Source organism: Podarcis erhardii (genome assembly GCF_964252035.2).
Source record: "Podarcis erhardii genome assembly, chromosome: Z".
NCBI classification, from domain to species: Eukaryota; Metazoa; Chordata; class Lepidosauria; order Squamata; family Lacertidae; genus Podarcis; species Podarcis erhardii.
The window spans coordinates 42,655,581-42,677,327 of record NC_138504.1 but is presented as its reverse complement, the minus strand read 5'-3'; the positions used below and the strand labels follow the sequence as shown (position 1 = coordinate 42,677,327).

The 21,747-nt window shown below is 45.6% G+C and overlaps 2 protein-coding genes across 4 annotated transcripts in view; one reads left to right on the top strand and one right to left on the bottom strand.

The window, feature by feature from the left end:
* The window catches only part of NIBAN2 (niban apoptosis regulator 2), a 98,524-nt gene extending 89,004 nt beyond the window's left edge, over nt 1-9,520 (bottom strand). Inside the window, exon 1 of the mRNA XM_081847572.1 lies at nt 9,241-9,520. Coding sequence (XP_081703698.1) covers nt 9,241-9,295 — 55 coding nt within the window. The 5' untranslated portion in view covers nt 9,296-9,520. The remainder of the gene's footprint in view (nt 1-9,240) is intronic.
* SLC31A2 (solute carrier family 31 member 2) overlaps nt 1-21,747 on the top strand; it is an 833,895-nt gene that overhangs the window by 105,734 nt on the left and 706,414 nt on the right. The gene's annotated exons all lie outside the window — the stretch shown is intronic.

Here is a 21,747-nt window from a genome sequence, read left to right as displayed (position 1 = left end):
CTAGAACCAACATTTAGCATCAGGATGAAAGCAATGGTCAGGAATGGCAAGCTGTAGTCCAACATCTGGAGGGCCCAATGTGTGCCATTCCAGTCTTATAGGTAAAGATAAAGGGTCCATTAGGTCCAGTTGCAGACGACTCTGGGGTTGCGGCGCTCATCTCGCTTTATTGGCTGAGGGAGCCAGCGTACAGCTTCCGGGTCATGTGACCAGCATGACTAAGCTGCTTCTGGCGAACCAAAGCAGCACATGGAAACGCCATTTACCTTCCTGCCGGAGCGCTTTGCACTACTTGCACTTTGACGTGCTTTCGAACTGCTAGGTTGGCAGGAGCGGGGACCGAGTAATGGGAGCTCACCCCGTCGGGGGGGATTCAAACTGCCGACCTTCCGATCAGCAAGTCCTAGGCACTGTGGTTTAACCCACAGCGCCACCCGCGTCCCATACTCCTGTCTTATAGTTCCTGCAAATTGGGGAGGGGGGCAATGTTTTGCAGGTGCATTCTGCAATATTTAATTGATGCAACACTATTGCATTAATGATGGGTTTTAAATTAACCACCCCCACACATCCCGTTTTATGTGTGGCATAGTGGTTAGAGTGTCGGACCAGTGCCAGGGAGACCAGGGATCAAATTCTCACTCACTTATCATGAGTCAGCAGTGTGATGAAGAAGCAAAAAACAAAACAAAAACAAAGCTGGTGTAATTCTAGGCTGCATGAACAGAAGAGTTGTGAGAAGTAATAGTCCCACTCTATTCTGCCTCTGTCAAACTACACCTGGCATAGTGTGTCCAATTATGGGCACCACAATTTAAGAAGGATGTTGACAAGCTGGAACGTGTGCAGAGGAAGGCAGTCAATATGATCAAGGGTCTGCACACCAAGTCTTATGAGGAATGGTTGACGGAGTTGGGTATGTTTAGCCTGCAAAAGAGAAGACTAGAGGATATATGACAGCCATCTGCAAATATCTCAAGGGCTGTCACATGGAGAGGGAGCAAGCTTGTTTTCTGCTGCTTTTGAGGGTAGGACTCAAACCAATGGCTTCAAGTTGCAATAAAGGAGATTCCGACTAAACATTTGGAAAAACTTTCCAACAGTAAGAGCTGTTCAGCAGAGAAACAGACTCCCTCAGGAGGTTGTGGACTCTCTTTCCTTAGAGGTTTTTAAGTGGAGGTTGGATGGTCATCTGTCATGGATGCTTTAGCTAAGATTCCTGCATTGCAGGGGGTTGGACTAGATGACCCTCAGTGTCCCTTCCAACTCTGCAGTTCTATTATTCTATGCCATCTCTTATCCTTTTGGTGCTTACTGAAGTCTTTTAAGAAGTAATTTTTCCCACTTGCTTCTATATTGGAATTGTTTTCAAGATGCTTTTATTAAGTTATCACTTTCATGTCCACCACTTTGAGAAGAAGTAAGTAGTAACCAAACAAACCCCTGTGTTGCAAAGAGTACGTCAGCAATGTCTAGGCAACACAATGACCTTGTACATACGCGATAGACAATCTTTATAGAATTCCTTCAAACCATAACAAGTACAAAACGAAATCTTTAGTCTCAAAGTCTCTGAAAATCTTTAAATGAAGCAAGGAGAAGGAGGGCAGGATCTAAATTTAATTATTCGTTGTCTTGCGATGCTACCCAATGTTATTGTATTATTGCTGTCTTACAGTACAATGCAACAAACATGGGGCAAAAGTACAACACCCTGAAACATTTGTGGTGTGAGAAATTACAGGAGTTCAGTTGGAAGCTGTAGAGTAGAAAAGAGTAAGTGTGGGTACCTCAAAGCTTTTGCAGGTACAAACAGTATTGAAAGCACGATTACATATAACTCCCCTGACATCATCACAGGCACAAATAGCTGTAAATGTGCAATGCAAAGTTCACCAACACCAGCAAAGTTAGTCCTATGAGGTGTCTAGCTTCCACAGAAGTGAAGCCTAGTGTGATTCACAGTTCTGCATGGGGGCAGGACTGAATAGCCAGCTGTTTCCCACTAAAAGGCCTACTCATCTATTCCATTCAGTCACAAAGGAGCTCGAGTCATCATTGAGCAACATCTGGGTACTTGGCTCAGCTGCAGCAGATCAGGTGTTCAGCAGATGAAATGAAAAGGACTGTTCCTGCCACAGGTGGCCTTCAGTGCCATGCAGATAATTGCTTTAAACATGCTCAGAGATATATCAACAAGCACTTCAGAAACATGAAGTTTCCAAGGGGCAGTGGAAACAAGCAGACTGGGGTCGGAAATTCCTAGGCACTCCGGAGTCATTTGTGGAAAGCGCACAACTGAGCAGCAGAGCAGAAGGTCTTAGATTCAAATCCTGACACCTCCAGGTAGGGCTAGGATTGCCCCTTGTCTGAAATCATGGAGAGCCAGTGAGCATAGACAACACTGAGCTAGATGGAGCAATGGTCTGACTCAATATAGGGAAGCTTCCCATGTTGGAGAAGGGCTGTAGCTCAGTGGTAGAGCCCCTGCTTTGTATGCAGAAGGTCCCAAGTTCAATCCTAGCATCCCCACTTAAAAAAGTATTAGGTGCCAGACGATGGAGAAAACCTCTGATACCCTGGAGAGCACCTGCCAGTCAGAACCGTCAGCACTAGGTTAAACCATGTGTCACTAAAATGGTGTTTTCCAGATGTTGTTGTTTGCAATTCCCATCAGCCCTGACCATTGGCCATGCTGGCTGGGGCTGGCTGGAATTGTAGTCCAACAAACTCTGGAAGACACCACATCAGCAGCATCCTTAATTTGATGGACACAGAATTTGACAGGCTATAAGGCTAAGTTCCCTATAACAGTGTTTCCCAACCTTGGGCCTCCAGCTGTTTTTGAACTACAATTCCCATAATCCCTGACCACTGGTCTTGCTAGCTAGGGATGATGGGAGTTGTAGTCCAAAAACAGCTGGAGGCCCAAGATTGGGAAACACTGCCCTATAAGACAGATACAGACACACACACACACACACACACACACACACACACACTATCTTCACTTGAATTTTATAACAAACCATTCACCACAATCCATGTTTTAAAAGTAGATGATAAAGATTCTTCCCTCGCTTTTGCCCTAAAAATGATTAACATAGCATTATTATTATTATTATTATTATTATTATTATTATTATTAATTCATATACTGCTCTTTATCAAAAGATCCCAGGATGGTGTACAACAGTAAAAACACATGACAGAGCATCAAATATAGTGGCTTCAGATATTTGCTTTGGTACAATCCCCCATCACCACAGAACGAAGCATACTCTAAAATAAAATATAGTAGCAGTTTTGCACAAGGCACCACTTGAGAATTCTAATAAACAAACAAAAATCTGTGCACTTTTGAAATCAGTGGGTAAAATTTGCTAGTCAGTCCACCATCTTGATTCAAAATGTCATCCAAACACAGGTGAAAACCTGTTCTTTGACCTCAAATTTGGGCTAAATTTTGATGGTGATATCTGAAGAGGTGTCCAAATGCAGAGCGAACAAAGAACTTTCCAAAATATACAGTAATATGTAAGGCAGATATGGAAAAAGCTACACAAGCGCCAGCCTGCCATAGTATCAGCCCTTTTGCTTTTCAATAGCTGATTATCTATAGCTTCTATGTCATTCATAAGAAGAGCCTGTTGGATCAGGCCAACAACTCACGTAGGGCAGCATTTTGTTCCCAGCAACTGGTATTATTATTTATTGGAAGTATCAGTACAATAAATAGCCACGAGCATGTGTGGAAGATGGTGTAGGGAACCAAGGAGCCTTAAAGGGCCTGTTCTGTGTTCAAATCACAATGTGCACTTGCCTACACACCACTGGTTTAAATCACATTTAAAGCATATGACCTCCCTCAAAGAATCTTGGGAACTGTAGCGTGGTTGAGGGTTCTGCAGCCTTTGGGGTGAACTCCAGTTCCCAGGATTCTTTTGGCGAAGTCATCTGCTTTAAATGTGTGGTGTGTACACAGCTGGATGGGTGGGGGGCTGGAAACAGGGAGCTTAGTTCCCTTATGTTTCAGCTACAATTTTCACAGTATAATAGGGGGGGGGGAGAGAGAGCATGACTGGCTAGACTGTATTTATGAATTGCACTTCTTTTAGAAAGTTACATATTGACATTACTCGTGAAATTAGCAATGAGATGCATTGGGGGGGGGGGGGACAGACAGGCATATAGCAGCTATGGAGATTCAATCCATCCCCTCTTCGTGTCACAGTTTGCATCAGGGATAGAAATCACTGCCCTGAAATAAATAAATGCAAGAAGATTCTTTTCTCTCAAAAGTATTACTACTATTTAAAGGCAAAGGGACCCCTGACCATTAAGTCCAGTCATGGACGACTCTGGGGTTGCGGCGCTCATCTCGCTTTATTGGCCGAGGGAGCCGGCGTACAGCTTCCAGGTCATGTGGCCAGCATGACTAAGCCGCTTCTGGCGAACCAGAGCAGCGCACAGAAACGCCGTTTACCTTCCCGCCGGAGCGGTACCTATTTATCTACTTACACTTTGACGTGCTTTCGAACTGCTAGGTTGGCAGGAGCAGGGACAGAGCAATGGGAGCTCACGCCATCGCGAGGATTTGAACCGCCGACCTTCTGATCAGCAAGTCCTAGGCTCTGTGGTTTAACCCACAGCGCCACCCACCTCCCTCGATTACTACTATTTATTGTAGAGCAATTATAAATATTCCACTTATCTGCTTTGCTATGTCCCCAGTAAAAATGTTTTTAATAATAATAATAAGACTGTGACTTAGATCAGGTACATAGAAAAGATAGCAAGAATGATTTGGCTATAATTGAGGGAAGGAGTCAGTTTGTGTGTGGAGATGTTGTTGTGGGTTTCCATTAAGGACACCCTTCACCCCCCAAAACCAGTCATTATACAAGCACCACTGGGTCTGATGATCGCGCACGCGCACCCACACCCACACCCACCCCTAATGCACAACTCTAAAAGCTGGAAGTGAAGCTTAGAAAGGCAAGAGGTCAAAAGGGAGAATTTGTAGGGTTGGGAGATGAGGGCTGCTGGCTTGTCAGTTACGGGGGGGGGGGGGTAGGAAGTCAGGAGAGAGAGTGTGCCTCGACTGATTCCTGACCTCTCTCTCCTCTTCACCCTTTATTAGGGAACCACCAAGCCTCTGTAGGCAGCAATTAGCAGAGCCTCCCACCCAGTTTTCCCAGACTATAATCAGGCCCTTTGCTTCCAAGGGCAAAAGAGCAATTGTCACGAAGTCTGACTGCAACACAGTCTACTCCCAAAGGCAGTAGCAGGAGGGAAAGCAGGCGGGAAATTGCCTTTCCAACAAGGAGCCATACATCCTGTTGCCCTATGCCTTGTGGGAGGAGGGAGGGAGAGGGGGGGGGGAGAGTGCTTTTGCCAACAGCCCTACAGGCCAGACTATGAAAAGTAAATTTAAACTGGCAATGCTGTGTGCCAAGACAGTCTAGACGGAGAAGGCACAATCCAGGATTTCCACGATGTTTAACGGGCCAGTCTCTATCTACCTACCTTGCAGGGTTGCTGGGAGGGTATTTTTGGGGTGGGGAGGGAGACCACACTCCATGTATGCCTTCCACAGTTTCTTGGGGGGTGATTTGGGATAAGAAGCCAAACCAGTAAATTCCAGAAAAGAAAACATTACTTATTGATCCCTATGCATCAGAGAGTCCCATGGACTGCAAGAAGATCAAACCTATCCATTCTTAACGAAATCAGCCCTGAGTGCTCACTGGAAGGACAGATCCTGAAGCTGAGGCTCCAATACTTTGGCCACCTCATGAGAAGAGAAGGCTCCCTGGAAAAGACCCTGATGTTGGGAAAGATAGAGGGCACAGGGAGAAGGGGACGGCAGAGGACGAGATGGTTGGACAGTGTTCTCAAAGCTACCAGCACGAGTTTGACCAAACTGCGGAAGGCAGAGGAAGACAGGAGTGCCTGGTGTGCTCTGGTCCATGGGGTCACGAAGAGTCGGACACGACTAAACGATTAAACAACAACAACATGCATCAGATGGAGAGAAACCCCCTGCCAGCATGCCTACAGACGGAGTCCACTGAGAGCCATGCCTATTCTTTATGCCTCAAATGGAAATCCTTTGCCTTAAAAGAAATGGCAGGTGGGTAAAGACAAGTGGGAAAGGTCCTCTGAAGATGCTCAGGGAAGCATCACTCATTACTTTATCTGTCTCCAGAGCTCACTCGTAATAATTCAGGAGAGGTCCCCCAACTAATCCTAGTCCAAGATTAAGCCTATCTGAATGCATGATCTAGTCCTCAAAGGATTATTACATATTTATTTCACCAACCTCTGAGCATTAAGGAAGGTAGGTTGCAAGGGGCAGGCAAGTGAAAGAGACTAAAGTGCCAGCAGCAAAGTTTTGGGTACCCAAGATTTTTCTTGCAGAATATATTTGAAGACACTCTGGGGACTTTCATGGTTTTGGTTGAAGTGTGGGTAAGAAATGATTCAAATAAAATTTAAAATAGGGGGCTTCGAGCAGTGATCCTAAGCACCTTGTGAGCAAACTGTCTCAGGGGTTTGTAGCACTTTATTCACATAGTTTCTCGAGTTTATTCCCACTTTCTGCTCCATGTGCACACAAGCAGCAAAGACGCACCCTTCTGCTGCGTACCGTTCCTCAGTCCTGCCACTCCCTAATTTTACAATCGCAGCACCAAAACACACATTTTACTCCCCATTCCCCCACAAGAACACATTAAAAACAAAAGGCATCCCCTTCTTACTTCAAGATTGTGTCCCTTTGCACCATTAAGAGGCAGAAATCCATCAGGTGGCACCTTGCCCATCACTTGACCTTCAATGCACTGGGAGAAATTGAACATCCAGTTCAATTTCAGCCTGCTACGCCATTTGTAATAGCTTAGACCTGATTCACCCCTCAAAAAAGCCCTTACTTAAGAAACTTTGGGGGGGGGTCAGTGTGTCGCATTAAGTGACACCTTTCTCCCTTCCTGTTCAGGTTCCCTCTTCAAAAACCACCTTTTTCAGAACAATTATCCCCATAATCCTCATTCCCAAAGTGCAAAGTATGTGTGATAACATTCCTGCCTGGGGGGAAAGGGAGACATAGTTGGCAGTGGATCTTAAGTTAGAGCTCTTAGGTCACTCAGTCTGAACTAAATTTCAGGGCTTCCATGAGGTTAATAAACGTGTGCAGTCGCATAGCACATATTTTACCAAGAACTCCTTGGAGGAAAGAATAGGATATCATCATCACCACCACCACCATCCTTTTAAAGGTAAAGGGACCCCTAACCATTAGGTCCAGTTGTGACCGACTCTGGGGTTGCGGCTCTCATCTCGCTTTATTGGCCGAGGGAGCCGGCGTACAGCTTCCAGGTCATGTGGCCAGCATGACTAAGCTGCTTCTGGCGAAACCAGAGCAGCACACGAAAACGCCGTTTACCCTCCCACTGGAGCGGTACCTATTTATCTACTTGCACTTTGAGGTGCTTTTGAACTGCTAGGATGGCAGGAGCAGGGACCGAGCAACGGGAGCTCACCCCGTCGCGGGGATTCGAACCGCCGACCTTCTGATCAGCAAGCCCTAGGCTCTGTGGTTTAACCCACAGCGCCACCCGCGTCCCATCTACTCCCATCCTAATTTAATATTCATACTTTTCCCCACAATCTGTAGGCTCCATGGGACAGAGACCTATTTGGTTTTCTCAAAAATCTCTGTATAAATACTTGTAACATCACTGTATAAATATTCTCAAGGGAAGAAGTAAGTTGGTCTTTAGGAACTGAGTGCCAGCTTCTTCCTTGACTGAGGAAAGGAACGACAATTCACCCTCTATAGCTTCTTCGGCAACCCCCCCCCCAACCATCCTCCTTAAACTCTCCCCTTCATCAGATTAGGTAAACCAAACATGCCTTTGCACAGACTTGCTTCTTAAAAAGAGGCGGTACCTCCTCTCACCCCGCTCCAAAGGCAGAGCGGGGAAGGGAGACGGAGAGATTGAAGCAAAGGACTTGCAACGTGGAGAAGGGGAAAAAAGAAATGGGGTGGGTGTTGGGGGGGGGGAATCAGACTCCGATAGTACGAAGCCTGAAAAAAATTCAGCCAGGAGTTTCCCCACTTCTTACGTCCCTCAGATTTCTAACACACACACACTCCAAAAACATCTCTCATAATGTCACTTTATATCGAACCAGAATAGTGTGCAATATTCAGTATACTAGTACAATCATTTGCCTAGGTAGGTAGCCCCTCCCCCTGCAAAAAGACATTTAAAATAATACCAAGATCAACTGGTTCCCCCACAACCCCTCCCCCGCCGAAAACTTTTTTTTCAGCTAGACGGTTAACACCTCCCCCTAAAAAAACTCAAGTGAAATTCACATTATATCATACTTTGCAGAGGCCAGAATGATGTAAAATACTCAGTTAACCTAGCTTACTATTATTTCCATGGGGAGGCAGTCCCCCCAGCACAAAAAACAAAATCAGACCCCACCACGCCTAAAAATGCATGGGCGGGGGGGGGGGGGACTCGAAGTTGTATCCAACCAAGTTCTCCACGGAATAGACATAGTGAAATAAATGAACCCAAGTTAGCCATGCCCACCAATTTCAAGGAGGTCTACTCCGAGTAAGGGGAGCATCAGTGACAACCCTCAAACTGTGTTGCGTCCAAGGTTAGTCGCGGTCAGAACAGACCCGCTGAAATAAAGACACGACTAATTTAGGCACATTCACTTCAACGAGGTCTACGCTGAGCAGGGGTGCCTGCCAACTTGAATAAAATGGAGGGGGCAGGTAAGCTCAACCCCGCATAATTGATCACATGATGCGGTGCACACACACACAATTTGAATAGCAATGCCCATCAACTTTAGGGGGGACTCATATATTTTATTGGGGAAGTCAAAGACCCCTCGGCCCCTAGGAGTTGGCTCCTATGACTCGGAGGAGAACACGGATGGAGCTGATCCTTCGTTTTGGGGGTTTTATTCCCCCTCCCCATCGCCAAGCTACACGGCGGATGTATCCAATGCTAGCCTTACTCTGAATGAATCCAGTCAAAAACGAGAGGCACGGTTCCCTTAGTCGTGCCAATATGCCTACTCGGAGGAGGGCTAGCATTGGATGCGACAAGAAAGTAATAATAATAATCAATTCAGACTTCCTGGGGTTGTTGTTTTGCAGCCGACAACATGCTCGGCCGGCCCGCGCCGAGAACCAAGACGCCTCACCTGCGATGAACTGCCGCCTGCTGTCGTCCAGGTGTGCCGAGATCACGTCCCCCATGGCGGAGAAGGAGAGATCGAGACGCAAGGAGAGGACGAAGAGGATAAGGAAGAAGCAGCGGCTGGAGAAAAGCCAAGCCCCGGCTAAAGGCGGCGAGGAGAGGAAAACGAAGACGTGCCCCGCCAGGAAACCCACTCCATGAGCAAGCGAGGAATAGGCGGACGCGGTTTGGTCCCAGCTGGCCTTGCCTCGCGCCCAACTCGCCTACAACTCCCAGGCTCTCCCTTCCCGGGGACACGCCTTTTGCCTTCAACGCCGCCCCCTTTCTTCTCCGCCTCTTGCTTATTATTTCTTGCGCTCCCTTGCAGACAGGCAGGCGGCGAGAGAAGAAAGAATTGTACGTGCGTGCGTGTAAGAGGTGTGGTTGTCTTGATTTCTCTTTTTTTGTTTACTAAAAATAAATAAAATTTAAGAGCCGTTTCCGGTGTGCCACTCCTATTATTATTATTTAACCTTTATTTAAAAACTTTCTGCACTGTGCCACAGCCACTATTTAATTGTGCCACTATTCGTAAACCACAGTGTGGCCATCGGACGAACGGCACTATGCAAATTTATGAAACTAAATAGTATTCTTATTTAAATTTTATTTTGAACCGATTTCCGCTGTGCCACTATCAATACAGTAAGAACTGCAACTTACATGGGGTTACATTCTGAGGATCGTGCCCAAAGCCAAAATTGCATACAGTACAGTCAAAAGCACATCGGGCGCAATGGCGAGTGGGATTGCGAAAGACTCCCCCCCCCCAGACGTCAGCCCCCATTCTGCCCCCCCTCCCGTTTTAATTTTTTAACAACTTTTTTTGCCAAGCACATAAAGCTGAATGTGCACAGGTTAAACGTGTGTTGGCTGCAGGCTTACTGTATCAGCAATTAAATTTGATTTTAAAACTACCTGCACTCTGCCACTATTTAGTATTATTAATACTGTATTTAATTTTTAGTTATATAATTAGTTCAGCTCACTGCATGACACTATTAGAGGTTGATTAAGATGATCAGAAGGTTGGCGGTTTGAATCCCCGCAACGGGGTGAGCTCCCGTTGCTCGGTCCCTGCTCCTGCCAACCTAGCAGTTCAAAAGCACGCCAGTGCAAGTAGATAAATAGGTACCACTCTGCGTTTCCGTGCGCTGCTCTGGTTCACCAGAAGTGGCTTAGTCATGCTGGCCACATGACCCGGAAGCTGTACGCCGGCTCCCTCGGCCAATAGTGAGATAAGCGCTGACTGGACCTAATGGTCAGGGGTCCCTTTTTAAGACTGGAGAGCCGTTGCCAGTCAGTGTTGGCAGTATTGAGCTGGATAGACCAAACTTATGGCCAGTAAGGCAAACTTCCTATGTTCCCTATAAAAAAAGGTTATTGTGTTTGGTGCTTTTTAGTTTAGAGAAAAAGGAAAGATGCGGCATGATGGCGTTGTATAATAAAATTATGCACAGTGCAGAGAAAGTTGATAGGGAGACGTTTTTCTGCTGTGTAACACTAGAACTTGTGGACGTCCAGTGAAACTGAACATTGGAAGATTGAGGAGAGATGAAGGAAAGCATTTCTTTACACAGTGGTTAATTAACTTTGGAACTCACTTCCACAAGAGGCCGCCATGGCCATCAACTTGAACAGCTTTAAAAGTGCATGTTCATTCAGAAGAAAGTCTCTTTGAGGGCAGTAGCATTTACTTCCAGGGTGGCGCTGTGGGTTAAACCACAGAGCCTAGGACTTGCTGATCAGAATGTCAGCGGTTCAAATCCCCGCGACGGGGTGAGCTCCCATTGCTCTGTCCCTGCTCCTGCCACCCTAGCAGTTCAAAAGCACGTCAAAGTGCTAGTAGATAAATAGGTACCGCTCCGGCGGGAAGGTAAACGGTGTTTCTGTGCGCTGCTCTGGTTTGCCAGAAGTGGCTTAGTCACGCTGGCCACATGACCCGGAAGCTGTACGCCGGCTCCCTCGGCCAATAAAGTGAGATGAGGGCTGCAACCCCAGAGTCGGCCATGACTGGACCTAATGGTCAGGGGTCCCTTTACCTTTACGCTTGCTTACCTGATCCTAGGCATGTCTACTTGCAAGTATGTTCCCCTGAGATTGATGGGACTCCCTCCCAAGTAAGCACGCATAGGATTGTTGCTTAACAGAAGCACATCCCACTTAGCTGAATGTGACTAACTCTGGAAAGCATGCCTGGAATTGGTCTCAAGGCTGTAGCCAATGTTAGCCCTACTCAGAGTAGACCCAATGAAATTGGTGGGTCTGTTGATTTCAGTAGAACTTAGCTGGATACCACATGTGGTTTTTCTACAGCAAACATCCGGCTATGTAACCTGGCAAAAGATTGGGGTGGGGTGGGTTGCGATCCTGCATACATTTCCTTGGAAGTGAGTCCCATTGGATTGCATGGGACATAACATCTAAACAGTCACTTGCAGGATAGGCCTTTTTAGGTAAAATCCCATTCTCATTTCTCTAGGAGGAAGTGAGCACAAGAGGGCCTTGCTTCCCAGTAAGCATACAGACGGCCAGGCTGCCACAGAATTAAGATTAGTCTTATTTGACAATGTGCTGGCTTATACCACAATAAATCTGTCAGTCTTTAAGATGCCACAGCCTCTCTGTTGGGTTTACAGCAATCTGGACACGTCAATAAAAAAATTAGAAGGAGCTATATCAACACGTGGCATGTGATCTGCAATGTGACAGTTTTAGTTTCCTTCCTTCTCATTATTGCAGGCTTCAGTTTAGTTCTCTAGATTTCCACATTAGTTTGTGATTTTTAAAAGTTGTTTTTTTAAGTCCTGCAAATTCCTCAATATTTTAAGATGATTTTTTTTCTAATACACACATTTTTGTATGCAATTCTGCCTAATATTTTTTTGCAAACCAATTTCCTCTTATAGGATACATTTTTGTATGTCCTTTTCACCAATACAGTACATGCACTTCTATATAGGCTTCACACAAATTTGGGATGGGGGGGAGAGCGGGTTGTACACATTGCTTGACTGGAGAACAACATTACAAAAATTCAGAAAAGTTCAACTGCTGAAGCATATTCATCATTTGATCTGCATATTGTATTGGAAAGCATGAACTGTGGAAGGTCGCCTTTCATTGTACATTGAATCAGATGCAGAAGTGGATCCACTATGAAACTAATGAAGTTTAAGCCTCGGGCCCCTAATCCTGGAGGAGCCCCAGAACCACATTGCTTAAACGTGTTAGGTCTAGTAGACCCAATTTGAGTTGCACGACTAAAATTCTTTGATTTTGTTGTTGTATACAGTGGTACCTCAGGTTAAGTACTTAATTCGTTCCGGAGGTCCGTTCTTAACCTGAAACTGTTCTTAACCTGAACCACTACTTTAGCTAATGGGGCCTCCTGCTGCTGCGCCACCGGAGCACGATTTCTGTTCTCATCCTGAAGCAAAGTTCTTAACCTGAAGCACTATTTCTGGGTTAGCAGAGTCTGTAACCTGAAGCGTATGTAACCTTAGGTACCACTGTATATTTCAACAATCCCAAAGTTTGAAAGTCAGTATCACAGATGTAAAAGGTTGTTGCAAACAAACCTGTTGAAGAAGATAACAGTGGCTCCCCAGCCCTTGCTGCTGATTGTGAAGGGGCCCCCATAACAGTTCAAGCTTCAGGGCCCCCAAAATGTAGGTCTTCCACTGATCAGACTTCTCCCCCATCCGAAATGCCAATACGTTGCTTGGTGGTGTGTAGACTGTGCTCCTAGGAAGGAATCGAAGTGCATCTTGTCCATCATCTCAACAACACAACACTAAGTAGGGCACAGAATGGTTACCCTTTGTAATTTGATGGTATTTCATTTTATTTTTTTTATAAAATATTTATTAAGATTTTGCATAGTAAAACAAATATCCAACAAAAACAATAAAACACAATAAAAGCATAAGCGAAAAAAAGAAAAAGTAGTAAGAAAGAACAAAAAAAACAGAGAAAAAATGAAAATCTAGATTTTTGTTTACTGTCTTTATAACCCTCTTTCCTGACTTCCTCACATCTCCCTTTTCTGTGCTCCCCTTTACACAATCAAATTCAGCAATTCCTTACCCTCTTTCCAATCTTATTTAATATTATACATTTCAACCTATTATGTCTTCGGTTTTCCTTTCCTTTTAAATCCATTTATCACATGTTCTTTATAACTTAATCCCTTATATCATTTATTTAGTTTCGACATAATTTTACTCTGGTCTTACCCTTTTTTCTTAAAACATTTTTGCATATTTCTTTTTACTATGTCACTGATGCCATATTATCCAACATCATTTTAACATTCAAACATTTTACAATGTTTTTGGAGATATTCTTTGAACTTCTTCCAGTCCTCTTCCACCGACTCTTCTCCCAGGTCTCGGATTCTGCCAGTCATTTCTGCCAATTCCATATAGTCTTGTAATTTGATGGTATTTCAAGTACCACCAGACTCGTTGCTTCCCCCACACTGTAAGTAATTTCACCCAGGAAGCCCTCTGTAAATATCCCTATGTTGGGATTCTAGGAGGGAGGGAATGGCATTGAGAAATGATGGATAACCTCTGGCCTACTGGGTGTTCACAGCCATGGCAAATGTAATCATCTTGATTAAAAGATTGTGCTTCTGCAAATTAATCCTATGTACATTTCATCAGACGTGAGTCCCATCAGTCAAAGCGTTTTCACAAACAACCAGAAGAAGAAGAGCTCTGGAGAATGACCAATAGCCCATCTAGTCAAACATGCTGTTCTAATGGAGAACAGTTGCCTACAGTTTCTGGGTCTATTAAGGCTTCAATGGGGAATTCAAGAAATTCAGGAAGACGGGAGGTTAGAGCTAAATGAACTTTGGTGAATTGGACGCAAAAGCAGGGATCTCAGAGTCTTGAACCTTCCCCTTGACCAGCAAAGGTAGAATTATGTAAATATGATAACATAATATATACACATCAACTTGATTTGTATAATGTATACAGGTCACAGAAATTGGGATAATACAAACCTTGTTGACAGCAGCAGGATATGACCCTTTCCTCCTTCCTTCAGCAGGGTTTCCAGGGTGATTAGGAACAGAGGAAGCTGCCATATACTGAGTCAGACCCATTGTTCTAGCTAGCTCAGTATTGCTTGCATTGACTGGCAGCAGCTCTCCAGAGTTTCAGGCAGGATTTCAGCCCCACCTGAAGATGCTGGGGATCAAACCTTGGATCTTCTGCATGTCAGGCATTTGCTCTACCACTGAGTGACGGGCAGGGGTGGCCCATTCCATTTCAGTGCCTGAGGTGAAATGAGAAGATGCTGCCCCACTGCTGTCATAGCCTCAGTTACTGGGGTTGTGTGGTGGTTTCTGACTTCTAGCAAGATCTCACAGGGCTCTTGTAAGAAGCTGCCACCATTGCTACTTCTCTGTGCTTCTCAGGCAGTGGTGGGGTGCCTACAAGATTGCCAGAGAAGTGAAAAGAAGTAGCTGCAATTTCTGGCAAGATCTTGCTGGAACCTGGAACCTGCCTCAAATTGCCTGGTTAAAAGGCTGCTCCTTGCTACAGTACTTCTGTACCAACAATGTTTTCATAGAATCTTAAATAATATAAATATGGAGTTGGAAGGGACCGTAAGGGTCACCTAGTACAACCACCTGCAACACGGGAATCACAGCTAAAGAATCATTGACAGATGGCCATCCAACATTTGTTTAGAAACCTTCAATGACTGAGAGTCCTCCACCTTCCAGCGGTGTCTGTTTTGCCCGATACCTCTGTTTGCTTAAGTGAGCCTTGACAGCTGGTGGCTATTAGCTTTGGACACACTCCAAATGCTTGAGTATTGGTGGCTGGAATGTAGTCAGCAATGGGGACAATTAATCAATTTGTGAGCACTTAGGGAAAAAATACTGTGATTACTGAGATCCAGCATAGATTTCTCAAAAACAAGTAATGCCAGACAAATCTCTATTTTCCCCCCTTTCTTTTAGAGTTACAAGCTTAGTGGATCAGGGAAATGCTGTGGATGTAGTATGTCTTGATTTCAATAAGACTTTTGACAAAGCCCCCATGATATTCTTGCAGAAAAGCTGATAAAATTTTGGCTGGTAAAACTTAGGTGGATTTATAGCTGGTTCACTGACCAAAAGGGTGCTCACTAATGATTCCTTGTCATCCTGGAAAAATGTTACAAATGTGGTGCTATAGAGTTCTGTCTTGGGACTGGAGTTGTTCAACATTTTTATAAATGACTTGGGTGAAGGTATTGAGGGGATGCTCATCAAATCTGCAGAGGACACCAAACTGGGAGGGGTAGCTAATACTGCAGAAGACAGAATCAGGATCAATATGTCTTTACAAAATGAATTTAAATAGGAATAAATGTCAGGTTCTGAGATAAGACGGGGGACACCTGGATTGCCAGTAGTACATGTGAAAAGGATCTACGAGTCTTAGTAGATCACAAGCTCAGCATGAGTCACCAGTGTGATGCAGCAGCCCAAACAGCTAATGCTATTTTAGGATGCATCAACAGAAGTATAGTGTTCAGATCAAGGGAAGTAATAAACCACAGAGCCTAGGGCTTGCCGATCAGAAGGTTGGCAGTTCGAATCCCTGCGATGGGGTGAGTTTCCGTTGCTTGGTCCCAGCTCCTGCCCACCTAGCAGTTCGAAAGCACATCAAAGTGCAAGTAGATAAATAGGTACCGCTCCGGCGGGAAGGTAAACGGCGTTTCCGTGCGCTGCTCTGGTTCACCAGGAGCGGCTTAGTCATGCTGGCCACATGATCCAGAAGCTGTACACCAGCTCCCTCGGCCAGTAAAGCAAGATTTACCCCAGAGTCGTCTGCGACTGGACCTAATGGTCAGGGGTCCCTTTACCTTTACCTATTCCCCCTTGGTCAGACCACATCTGGAGTACTATGCCCAGTTCTGTGCACCTCAATTTATGAAATATATTGACAGGCTGGAATGCATGCGGAGGAGGGCAACCAAGATGATCAAGGGTATGTTTAGTCTGGAAAACAGCAGACTGAGAGAAGAGATGATAGCCATCTTTCAATATCTTAAAGGGCTGTCACATGGGAGATAGAGTAAACTTGTTTTCTCCTGCTCTGGAGAATGGCTTCAAGTCTGACTAAACATCAGGAAGAACTTTCTGACGTTAAGTGATATTCAACATTGGAACCGTCTCCCTCAGGAAGTTGTGGACTCTCCTTCTTTGGAGATTTTTAAGCTGAGTTTGGGTGGCCATCTACCATGGATGCTTTAGCTAAGATTCCTGCATTGCAGGCGGGAGGACTAGGGTCCCTTAAATCTCTACATCTCTATAGTTCTATCATATATCTTTCCTTGCGACTTAAGTACAGGGTCACTGGCAGGGGAGGTAGGTACTATGTTGCTTTAACGACTAGTGTTGTTGTCTGACTGGATACTTTCCTGATCCTTCCCTTCCCACTCAACTTGTAAGTTTATAAATAAAAATGTGTTCCCAAAGCACTATAAAGGCTTCGTTTCTCACAAGGAAAAGGACTGTGTCACAGTGCCCCAGCAATTCCTTCCCCCATTTGTAGAAGCCAGGAGGCTGGAACAACATGCCATCAAATCCCGTCTTTTGGAGTCAGCATTTATTTACAGATCCTCATTTGTCTGAGGTGGGCGGGAAATGTTCTTGCATTTGAGAAGTAAAGGCCATCTTACAAATGGCAAAATCTCCCCAGTGGAACAATTCTATATCCCCCCCCCAAAAAAAGCACCTCCCCATTACTTCCTGGCACCCAGGCTGTGCAGAACTCCTACAGCTGCAATTTTCTTGTTGCTGAGTGTGTCAGGAGCAAGCTTTGCTCCAAGTTCATGGGCAAGGCGAAGGGCTGTAGCTCAGGGGTATAGCATCTGCCTAGCATGCAGAAAGTCCCCTTCTCCCCAGGCCACACGCATCACTGGCCTGGCCTCACACTATCCTTGTTTCTGCCAGACTGGCAAGCACCCTTGAACTCACATTGTGCCTCCTGCTTGCCTGGATGGAAGACAGATAGGTGTTTGTAGGAACTTTCCTGTTGTAGAAGGATTGACTTTCACATTCATTGCTACACTCGCTTTTGCCACTTTCCCCGCCTTCCATGGATATGTGGACCTTGGAATGTTGCTCAGAAGGGAGTGTGGCCCTCTGGGTGAAAAGGGCCCCTGCCTCTCCTACCACTACCACCACGGTGTGCAGCAGCTTCTTCTTGGAACCAAATCTCCCCACCCTGCACTGCTGCCTTTGCCGCAGCCATGATTGCAAGAGTTCCCTTGCCCAAGTCGTTCTCATAAACCCAGTTGTGCAGGCTTCCTCCTGCCCTAATCTCCAGGTGTGTCCTGCAGAGACAGGATCCAGAAACAGGGGAAGGTGTGGGAACTTCAACCTAAGCGAAGAAGTGGGGAGGGATGACTTGGGGGGCGGGGGGCGGGAGGTGGAGAGTTATTGGCCCATGGCCTGTGCTCTCCCTCCCTCCCTCCCTCCCTCCCTCCCTCCCTCCCTCCCTCCCTCCCTCTCTTTGCGTAAACACACCTCTTCCAGCACCTACTTTGCAAAAGGAACATGGCTGAGGCGTCTCCTGTCTGAGCCCTCCTCCTGTTGGCCTAGTGGGTAGGTGCCAAATGAATGCAGAAGTGGAAAAACTGAATTGAGGTGTTTGCTTTACAGGAAAAAGGGAGGGAGGGGGGCAATGCTCTCGTGTGCTGGCTTCTTTCTTTCCTCCCACCCCAAAGCCGTTTCTTAAAGATTCCCATTTAAATTGGGCACCAGAGCGTAGGCCGAGCAGACCTGTGCAAACAGAGGTACATAGTTTGAGACTTCCTGGCCAGCTTTAAAACTGAAAATGAGTTGAACAGAAATCCTGAGCAAATCTACCAGGACACTCTCCTCCCTTCTCTGGTAGACACACAGCCCAGTCTGTAAACCTGGGCAAGCACCCATCCTAAAGATTGGAATTTCTCTCTTTTCCCAAACCATAAAGGTTTACAGAGAACAGTCAGGGAGGTGTATCTGGTGCAAATAATCAGCAGCATTGCTCAGACTCTGGACCCTGCCAGATGTCCTTTTTATTGTGCAGTTGTGATTATTTGTGCTTGTGATTTATTGATTTGTTGTTCTATCTTTATAGGTTTATTTTTGTTCTATCTCACCTTTTTCTCCAAGGAGCTCAAAGCAGTATGCATGGTTCTCCTCCTCCTCATTTAATCCCAACAACCATGCATGGTAGGAAGTGCTGAGAGGGAGTGGCTGGCCCCTGGTTACCCCATGAACTTCATGGTTGAGTACGGATCAAAACCCTGGTCTCCGAGGTCCTGATCCTGGTCCAGTACTCTGGACACTATGCCATGCTGGTTTCAGGACAGTTCTGGCAATTCCACTTTCAACAGCTTGCACCTGCATACATTCCAGTGTTGGGCATTCTGCATTGTTTCCAGTCTGTGCATGTCCCATCGCTTCATGTTGAAATCCTTCACATTTCATACCACACGTTACATTGCGGCATTTTGACCCACCTTTAAGAACATAAGAAGAGCCAGCTGGATTAGGCCAATGCCCCGTCTAGTCCAGCATCCTGTTCTTTGCCCAGTGGTCAGCCAGATGTCTATAGGAAGCCTGGGCAGGAACGAAACAGCAGTCTCCTTACTTGCGATTCCCAAAAGCTGTTATTCAGTGGCACAACGTTTCTGACAGTGGAGGGAGAACATGGCCATTGCGGCCAGTGGCCATTGATAGTCCTGTCCTCCATAGATTTGTCTCATCCTCTTTTTAAAGCCATCTAAATTGGTGGCCATCATTACCTTCTGTGGGACAGAGTTCCATAGTTCAACTATATTCTGGGTGAAGGACTCTCTTTAATCTGTCCTGAATTTTCCAACATTCAGCTTTGTTGGATTCATTTCTTGGAAGAGTGGAAGAGCACACCACCCAGCTAGCAATAACGTGGCAAGCATCCTTGTGGAACCATCTCAGAACAACTAATAAAGCAGAATGCTGTGGGGACAGCCCACTACTAACACACTATCACTGCATCGGAGGCATGTAGAACATACCTGCAGAAAAAACCACCCATATGCAGGGGCCCTTTTTGGATCTTAGGAGACTGTAATACTCACCTCAAATAAGAAGTGATCCTTAAGACCGTCCTCCCCTTTCCCCCACCTGATATTTCAATCTATGCCAGAGAAGATTCCTACACCTGCACTCATTCTCTTCCAGGCTCCCAGACCTTCTCTTCTGTCCCAGTTCACTGACCAAGCTGAAGGTGCCACTGCCAAGTGACAGGAGAGAGAGAGGGGGGAAGGTGAAATCCTGCACCTCCTCTCCAAGCTCTGGTTCTCCAGATGTTCTTGGACTTCCAACTCCCATCAGTCTGAGCCAGGATGGCCTAGGTCCAGTTGGTAGAGCATGAGACTCTTAAGTTCAGGGGGTTGGACTAGTTGTGAGTTCAGGGGGTTGGACTAGGTGACCCTCATGGTCACTTCCAACTTCACAATTCTGTGATAACATAAGGAGGCCTACAGGCTCCCCATCCCTGTTCTAAATGGGGGGGGGGGCATGCAGAGAAAGCAGTCTGCCTCCCTTACACCACCCACCCACCACCACTTTGATGTGGACTGAGATTGTAGCCAAGGAGCAAAGGAGGAGAGAAACTGCGAAAACCATTCCTGGGTATGATCTTCAAGACTTTGTAAATGCAGTGTTTTCCCCTGCCTGAGCTGCCTAGGTGAGAGAGAGCAAGATTCTGCAGCCTGCAGTGTGACTGCAGTATGCACAAGGTATCCCATTTCCTCTGTTTTACCACTGCTTTCCTTGGCAAACACAGCAGGGAAACATTCTCAGAGATTCTGCCAGCCCTTGGCTGGGAGGCATCCTCCTCCTGTTGAAACATGCTTCCCAGCCACTTCCGGATTGAAAAACACGTTATAATCTGTGTAACTGTTACTGGAGGGGTTGCTGTGCTCTTTCTTTGTGTCCTGGGCTAGGAGAAGTGGTGTTGTGAGGCTACAGTTAAGAAGCACCCCTTGGGGAGTCTAGGCAAGATTTTGGTGAAAAGGTGTGTAGCCTGGCTGCTAGACTGAAATCTTCCAATCCATTTTGAGAGGAAAGCAACTCTGCCCCCAAAATGAACTGGGACTGGGATGCCCTTTGCAAGAGGTGAGCGGCAAGGTTGGGACCATTTGGTGGTTTGCAGGGTGCGAACTGCAGGATCAAACCAGAGCATCTTGCAAGACTTCCTCTGCAAAGCCTTTCTCTTGGATTTATGTTGTGTCCTCCCTCCCAGGATATCAGAGTGGCATATATGGTTTCTTTATCCCTTCCCTTTGGCCAAGAGACAATGATGGCACATAAATAACTAGCACATCACACCAACTCTTCGAAGGGATAAAGGCCTTCAGCACAGCAGTGGGGAGAGTGCACCAAATCTACTCCCCACCAGCCTAGCAAACATGGCCAATGGCAACATCTGTAAGACCAAAGGTTCTCTACTTCTCTTCCTCTCCTCTCTCATTGTCAGCTAGTATCTTCAAGACCAAAGTCATAACCCTCCTCCCCTGACAATAAATGCCTTCCTTCTTATCTCAAAGGACTCTCCTATCTGGACTCTCCTATCTGAGGTTTAGGACTGCCATGAGTCATTGCTCCTCTTAGAAAGCTCATCAAATTTAGCAATTTAACCCTTTTCCTAGCAAGGCTATTTTTGAACATAAAAGAAAACAACTGTCCATTTCTACCCAAGAAAAATTAAACATTTCCAACTTAGTTTCTATTTGGAAGCATTGTTATGAGGACCAGGGATGAGGGAGAGAGAAAATGCTATTTTCTCCCAGCTAGAAACCCGTTTATTAAAAACCCATAAAAACAAGCATTTTGATAGGAAGCAGTACAAATCCAATCTGAATGACTCCTCCTTCTCTGCAGCTTCTCATCTTCAAACATAATTTCCCTCTTCTTAGAAAGGAGCTTCAGTGACTCTGTGATGCTCTCTAGTGGCTACAAATTAAGTTACTGACAAAACGAACAAACTTTTTTGGTATCTTGTGGAAAATGAGGCATTTTGCATCATTAGTGTTCCAGATTCCTCTGGAATTTGTATTAAACAGGGTGGGCATAGGACCCGAAAAAAAAGGACCTTCCTTGTTTATGGAAGACAGTTCTTTATTTGAAGGCATTCTCTTGTTCCAAAAATCCAAATCTACCTGTTTATTTAACAAAATTTGAATGCCCCTCGATTGTAATAAAACTGATCAATATATATTGCATTTCTGTTTAAATTATAGTCATTATTCCTAAATTGGCATCTATCCACATATATCAGCAAGTGCAAATTTAGTTCATTCTCTTTGTTTTGTTTTGTGATGCATCCAGGGGTATAGGAAGGGGGGTGCATGGGGTGCAGCCCACCCCGGGTGTCATCCTTGAGGGGGATGACAAAATGGCACACCGCGGGGGGAGGCACTT